At 41.1% G+C, this 7,099-nt stretch overlaps 1 protein-coding gene and 1 long non-coding RNA gene across 2 annotated transcripts; one reads left to right on the top strand and one right to left on the bottom strand.

Annotated features, from left to right (window-relative positions):
- The first annotated feature begins 1,182 nt into the window (after positions 1-1,182).
- On the top strand, positions 1,183-3,283 carry LOC147975235 (uncharacterized). The gene is made up of 2 exons (XR_015600597.1): positions 1,183-2,816; positions 2,900-3,283. It is a non-coding gene; the product is annotated as an uncharacterized LOC147975235 (long non-coding RNA).
- Positions 3,284-5,987: 2,704 nt separating this feature from the next.
- Positions 5,988-6,779, bottom strand: LOC147975234 (uncharacterized). Its single transcript, XM_087519618.1, has one exon. It carries the CDS (start codon positions 6,672-6,674, stop codon positions 6,201-6,203), a length of 474 nt encoding a protein of 157 aa, XP_087375744.1. The 5' UTR covers positions 6,675-6,779; the 3' UTR covers positions 5,988-6,200.
- Between the last annotated feature and the right edge of the window lie 320 nt (positions 6,780-7,099).

Here is a 7,099-nt window from a genome sequence, read left to right as displayed (position 1 = left end):
GGCTCTCCTAGAGGAATCGAACTTGCGCGGTTACGTTCCTGTACATGTTTGGCTAACCACTACAGATACTTAACTGGCTGCATCACAAATAATTTAAGAACAACTATAGCCGCGCTATTTATTTCACAACATATTTTTTGTTTTCTTTATCGCTTCGATTTTGAAACATTTTGGGAAAACATGTTTTTTTTACTGAAAAATGTGATTTTTTTGGTAAGTTCACAGATTAAAAAAATCACATGCAAAAAAGTCCGCCTATTCAAAAAAACTCCATGAAATCGAAAAAGTACATGTATTCCAAAAAGTTCATGAAATTGAAAAAAGTTTGGGAATTGGAAAAAGATGGTGAGTTTGAAAAAAGTTAGCACACTTAAAAAAGTCTATGAAATTGAAAAAAAGTTCACTAACTTGAGAAAAGTTCACGAATTTGAAAAAAGATCACGATTTTCAAAAAAGTTCATGGATTTGAAAAAGTTCACAAAATTTAGAAAAAAAATCAAGAATTTGAAAAAAAATATCTAAATGTTCATGGCATTTGAATAAAAATTCACAAATTTTGTCCCCTCTCCTTCCGCCTGCCGCTCCGACGACAAGGGAGAGGGGCGCCATGGTCTGACGACAGTGGTTTCTTTAGAGCGTAGGAGATATGTGTGGCTGGTGGGAACTCCTGAAATTATTTGTATCCCAAACTCTATGATTATTGAATAAATGTGCTTTACCCCCTAAAAGAAACAATTAGGACAACCCACAAAAGAAAGGAATAACAAAAACAAATGACATCATCCTTAGATGTGACTTAATTATGTCACATGTAGATGTGCTCTAGGCGCACCCTTTGTCCATATACATGGAGATTGTTTATTGTGAATTATTAAATGAAGTTAGAAAACATCCATGTTTCGGGCTTCCTAATTGTGATATTGTATTGATTTTTCATTGAGAAATTAACTAGCAACCAAAGATTGATCTTCATATCTTTACCTAATATTAAAAGACGAAGGCTTTCATAGTTCTCTATACGCCACCCTTTTATATCCGTTGATTTTATGCTAACCATAAGGATCGACGACTCAGATCTATTACGTGTAATAAAACAAAAGAGCTTCTTCCCGTTTGTCGTAGAATTACCCCTGTAGTTGAAGGAAGTTACAATGTATGCCACCTCCAAGTGAAAAAATTGTTTCCTTTTTTTCCATACTCGTTCTTCTTATGACACATCCCACAGAGGACGAAGCCCACACTGCGTAAAAAAATCTCGATCCCCTCCTCTCTCTCCGATGCATCCAGTCGGTAGCACCCGGCGGCTGCCAGATCCGTCCTCCCTTCGGATCCACCAGCTCGACACTCTCCGCCACCGCCTTGCCCACCATGGCGGCCAGCAAGGCGTCCCTTGGCGTTCGGCCATCCCTGTACGGCGGCATCATGTCAGCGGCTGCATCCAACTCTACTATCGCCCGTCGGCCGCGTACAGGTCTTTGCTCTCTGCCATCGGCCGCCTCCACCATGTCTCCAGCTCCATGCTGCCCGACTTGACATCCTCTGCATCATAGTCATCTTGGTTGCCGACGAAAGCTAGCTCTTCCTCCTCTGGGATCGATTTCACCTTCATCTTGCTCTGCCACGGGTGGATCTTCAGCCCCCTCGCATATGTGTTATCCGTACTATACTCCAGCCGGCTGGACGTGCATGTGACGTGGGTGGCTTGACGTGCGCGTTCTATTGGCATAGGAAGCGGGCGGTTGTAGGCAGAGAAAGTTGCTGCCTACTTGCAGAGGGGATTAGGATTGTGTATCATAATTAGGCGAGCTCATTTGATCTGTTTTGGTCTGGATTAGTTAAATCATGAATTGATAATTGTTTCTTGGTGCAGGAACTTTAAGTCAACCGGCTTGACGGCAACACGTACTATGAGTTTCTTCCTAAATCTGAAACTATTTGGCCCATAAATTGTAATCCCCTTGAGAAAGTTAGAGTCTTTATGGATCGGACTGGGTAATAGATGTTGACAAATTTGATTGCAGTAGAACCGGCAAACAAAGTGCAGTGCTCACCGTTGTAGATATATTCAGGGTAGCATCAAACTTCAGTGAAAATGAGCATTACTAGGCAGCAAGCTTCATGCATCATTGGATTTGAGAATTCTTTACTATGATGAATTATTTTTGTTTCTTGGAGACACTAACAATAGCTTCTTATTAGTGCCCATGGTGAAAGAGCTATATTGGTGTGCCTTTCTTGGATTCAGGTTCTTATATTCGATATTAGCTACCTGCAGGAGTAATATTTACCGACAATGCTCAACATGGCTGAACCTGCCAGCTGCACGCGGTACATGCTCACGCGCGACAACGGTCCGTACATGTATGCCGCGTCAGAGGTGTCGCTACGGCTCATCGCTGAGCTGCACCTATGAGCACATGTTTGCGCCTGACTGCCTTGGCCCGCTCATGGCCATCGCAGACACTGTCATATTCAAAGATTGATTGATCTGGTGCTCTGGATCATAGCTACACGTAGGAGTTAGTTCTGGCGCCTAATTTGTGAAAAGGTTCCGAGGTTCTATAGACATTACTTCTTCTTGTTTTATACTTTGTCTGAATTGAGATTTCATTCCTATTTTTTTTTCAAAAGTTAGTTGTATCCAACAACAACATAATACATGCTCACTGGGATGTTTTGCTTTGAATTTTTGGACATTACATGCGAAAGCCGTAGCAACCGAGTGCTCATTAAACTTTCTTAGCGTAAAAGGTCCAGAACTGATAAACATGTATGTTGGAGAATCAGAGAAGAATATCAGGGACATCTTTGAGAAGGTATATCCATCTCCACAAGCCATGTAATTGCCATCAAATATGCACATATTACTCAGCTTTTCAGTTTTCACTATCAATTTCAGGTTAGATCAGCACGCCCATGAGTAATTTTCTCCGATGAGCTTGATCCCCTTGCTTCTGCACGAGGGTCCTCTCGCAGATTCTGGAGGTGTGATGGACATAGTGGTGTCTCAAATATAATTAACCTCATCAATGAGGTGGTGACTGGTGTCTCGGTTTTTCCTCTCTTTTTTTACCTGTGCCTCAGTTTTCCTTCTTATTTTCTATGTTTAAATGTTGGGTAAACTAATTCAGTTTCCCTTTCTCTCTCTTTACTAGCACAAATGTCTGATGGAGATGCATATGTTTGGCATTCCATCAGTAAACATACACTTGTGTACTACATTTTGTGATTGTGTAGTATCCACACCACTACTAATGCTAAAGTCTGTTGCCTTGCCGTGTAATTGTGTCATATGCACACCAATACAAATGCTCTATGCTCTTGCCTGAGAACACGTGTTTTGCTTTATATCATATCATCTAACAAAGATGTAAACTCTTTAAGTAAAAACATACTTTAGCACTATGATCCAGTATGTATTGAGTAGTGGATTAATGTATGTATTTGGTATCCTTGCAACTACTTATTTATTGCTTGCACCAGAAATACCAATAAGTTACTATTGATAATTCAAATATACTATCAGGAAAATGTAAAGACACTGACGCACTGGTCTCAACTAGCTCTGCTCTGGTGCCATTCAACCATATTGGTTCTGCACCCCGAGCACTCAACCCTACGACGGAGTTGGTTCTGCATACTGTCATTTTCTCCCATCGCAATGCACGAGCTCAAATCGACTTTGTTTACCGGTTCAGTTTAGTAGCGCATCTCCTTGTGATCGCATCTGTTGTTTATTCCATGAAAGAAACATGTATGCAGTTTTTTGGGTTTGTCTTGAAGTTCGTAGGATATCGTAGGAATTGATCATGAACTCAATGTCCTATCCAAGAAGGGTGAGGTTGTTTAGGAGAGCACACATGAGCCATACTTTGGCGAGAGGTAGACACACTGATTGATTAGCCGCTTTTTGATTTGTATCACTCCCACTGGCTTGATCTGCCTACATAGATGTATGATGTGGATGTAAAAGAATAAGTTTTGGATTAGTATCTTTCTTAATTCTCAAGAGGAAATAGAAGAATACGTTGTCAATGTGAACAAATTGTATTACCCTACTGCTGAGTGGTTTCTCGATAAATCTCAGTTCGTTCTTAATGGGCAGATGATATTATTTTTTAAGTAATATGTAATGAAGATTTCCAGATGGAAATGTGTATATCATTAGGTGACTTGTTATCAGATTTCTGTTGCTAATAATTACGTTTCATCATTTTGTTCATCTACTGTACTCAAAATTTGAAGGTTGATCTTATACAAATTTTACCATGCACGAACATCAGGAAGCGATTCTTGGAAGGCAGGCAGCCCTCACGGTATAGCTCAATAAGATTAGTTTTTTTAAGTTATAAACGTTCTATTGTGCCGGTGTGGTTCAATGACAGTGTTATGGCCAAGTTCATCGCCTTGACCGCGCTCAGACACATTGTGACAAGGTTTACGGCCTACGTCGGTGATGGCGGAAAGGAGGATCCCTACGAGACAAATGGGGTACCATGTTCAAGTGGATGAAGTAGATTGTATGTGGGGTGATGAGTTGTGATGTTGTTTTTTCTCCCATTACAACACACGGGCATGTTTCTTAGTAGATACCTACGTGCTAATCTAAGAAGGTCATTATCTTTGTTAGTGTACTGATTGTGCACAGATAGAAACTGAGATTAGAGGCTGCAAGGAGGACAAGGGAAAATTTTGCAAACCATGCGTTGTCATGAAAGATCGGGTCACCATTACGTGCACAAACCATCGGCTATCGTGTCGCCATGATAGGTAGTTCCAATCGATCTGATGTCTACCTAAACTTCGACCAACGCATGAGTTATGACGAGCAAAGGGCTGGAATTGATACTTTGGTATGTATTTTCGGCGACCTTGATCCCTTTTTTTATAATACAACAAGAGTTGATTCTATATGTGTAAGTATGTCTACATGTTTGTACTCCCTTCATTTGATGAAGAGTGTACGTTTGGATTTAAAATTTATCCATAAAAGAGTGTACTCCTATCTTCACAATGCATTTTAAAGTAGAAAACAATGCTTCTCTCATCACATAATAATCAAAACCAGTACTATTTTACACATGGTCTTCTTAATTTTTACATGCACTTAGCTCATTGAGGGTTCGATAATAATAAAAAGAAAGATGGTGGCTTGCATCTTTCCAATGCATTTTTACTTCACTGCATAATTTGTCCTAAAATTTCTATATGTACACTTTTTACCGGACATATAGAGTAGCTATCAAGTAAATTTGAGTGTCATCCAAAGCAGCGATGATTTTTCATTAAAACTGTATGAGTGCAAGCTATATTAACGGTAATGTTTTGTAGCAAAGTACTTTATGGCATATTTTGGAATGGTTTGCTTATCAATTTCATCTGCGACAACACTGTGGAATTGTTTAGCAGTATTAGCTAGAGCTAGACACGCCTTGGCTGCAAATATTTTATGCGTGTCCAGGCAAAGTCAAATGTGGGTGATACCAATATGAAGTTTTTCAGTAATTTGTGAGCCACAATATGCGTGCCCTTGCTCATCTGCATCCACGATGGGAAAAAAATCAAAACAAATAGTAGATTTTTTAAAAAAAATCCACAAAAAATCATGGTAGATAATTTTGTGTGCGAGCCACTCCAAAATTTCAGATCATTTGACATCTGAGTAGCTCTCCAAAAAAGACAGATTTGGGGTTTGTAATTTTTTTTACTGTTTATGTACTGTTCTGAGCCCAATTTTTCTTTTTTGCTGAGAGTTACTCATACGTTCAAATGTTTTGAAATTTGAAGCGCACCTCACGCACCAAATTACCTATCATGTAAAAAGATGGATTTTTTTTAATTGTTTTGAATTTTTTTATAAAAATTTCCTTGAGCAGGTGTAGATGAGTCTCGGCTTAGAAATGGATGATCGAAAATTGCGCACCTATTCACACAAAAAGGGAGAAAATGCTTTTTTGTTTTGTTATTAAGCACATCTCCAAGCGAAATAGATCACCTGACGTAGGCGATTTCAAACTGAGTTCTTTGATTTATTATTACATCACACATGTGCGCGTATTGGCACTGCAATAGATTTTTTTTGCGAGTATTACAATAAACATTTATACCGTGTAGTAGAGTGCATGCATTCCCCGAGAGTAGAGCAAAGCAAACCACTACAAATCAACCAATGCCAACTTATAGACAGTAGCACTAATCCCTCATATAAACTGTATTAAAGTAGGCCAATCGGCATCGTCATGCTGACCAGACACAGAGAGGCACGAGGTCGACGACGACGTGGCCGTCTCCGTCCACGTCGCGGCGGCCACGGCCGGCCTGTGGCGGCGCATGTGCCCGCCGAGCGCCTGCCCCGTGGGGAACGCCTGGCCGCACGTGCCGCAGCGGTGCAGCTGCACCGGGGCCCTGGCCTTGCCTGGGCGCGCGCCGAGCAGGAGATCGAGGCCGTTCGCGCGCACCCGCGGCCGCTTGTGGCTGGTCCGGTGGCCGCCCAGCGACTGGAACGTGGCGAACCGGCGGTCGCACGTCCGGCACTCGTAGGCGCCGCCGGCGGCCTGCAGCTGCACCCGCTTGTTCTTGCCGATCACCCTGCTAGACGCTGCCGGCGAAGATAGCTTAAGCAGCAGCTCTATCAACTTGATCGGCGACCGTGCATCACCACTGGCCACGTCCATTGTTATACTAGCGAGCTAGATCAACGTGTACACGTGCTGCTTACAGACGTTTTGCTATTCTGCTAGTGATGGGCAATACAAGTGTGGAATGTTTTAGTGTGAGGCCGATGCATTGCTTATATATAGGCGCGAATGAAGCGTTCATGCCGGGGGTTTAAGGTGGATACGATCCGATTCTTCAGCTAAGCTAAGGCTGGTCATAATAGGGAGTAACTTATACTAGTATCGTACATATGACACTAGTCTAAATTATTATCTTCATAATGCAAAGTAATATAGTAGTAGTGTCATATAAGATTTTATTAATTAGTTTGTAGACTCATCTTGTCTTGAAAAACGCTATGTTACAGTAATATATTATGTTACCACTTCTTATTAACTACATGCCACATAAGTAAAATTTTCTTAAAATACGTTATGTTACT

The sequence above is a fragment of the Triticum urartu genome, chromosome 4A, assembly GCF_056163025.1.
Source record: "Triticum urartu cultivar PI428250 chromosome 4A, HENAU_Tu73, whole genome shotgun sequence".
Classification (NCBI taxonomy): Eukaryota; Viridiplantae; Streptophyta; class Magnoliopsida; order Poales; family Poaceae; genus Triticum; species Triticum urartu.
The sequence above is the reverse complement of the archived record's forward strand: the minus strand, read 5'-3'. Positions and strand labels throughout refer to the sequence as shown.

Excerpts from the sequence above, each read along its gene's own strand:
- LOC147975234 (XM_087519618.1), bottom strand. The coding sequence starts at position 6,674 with ATGGACGTGGCCAGTGGTGATGCACGGTCGCCGATCAAGTTGATAGAG.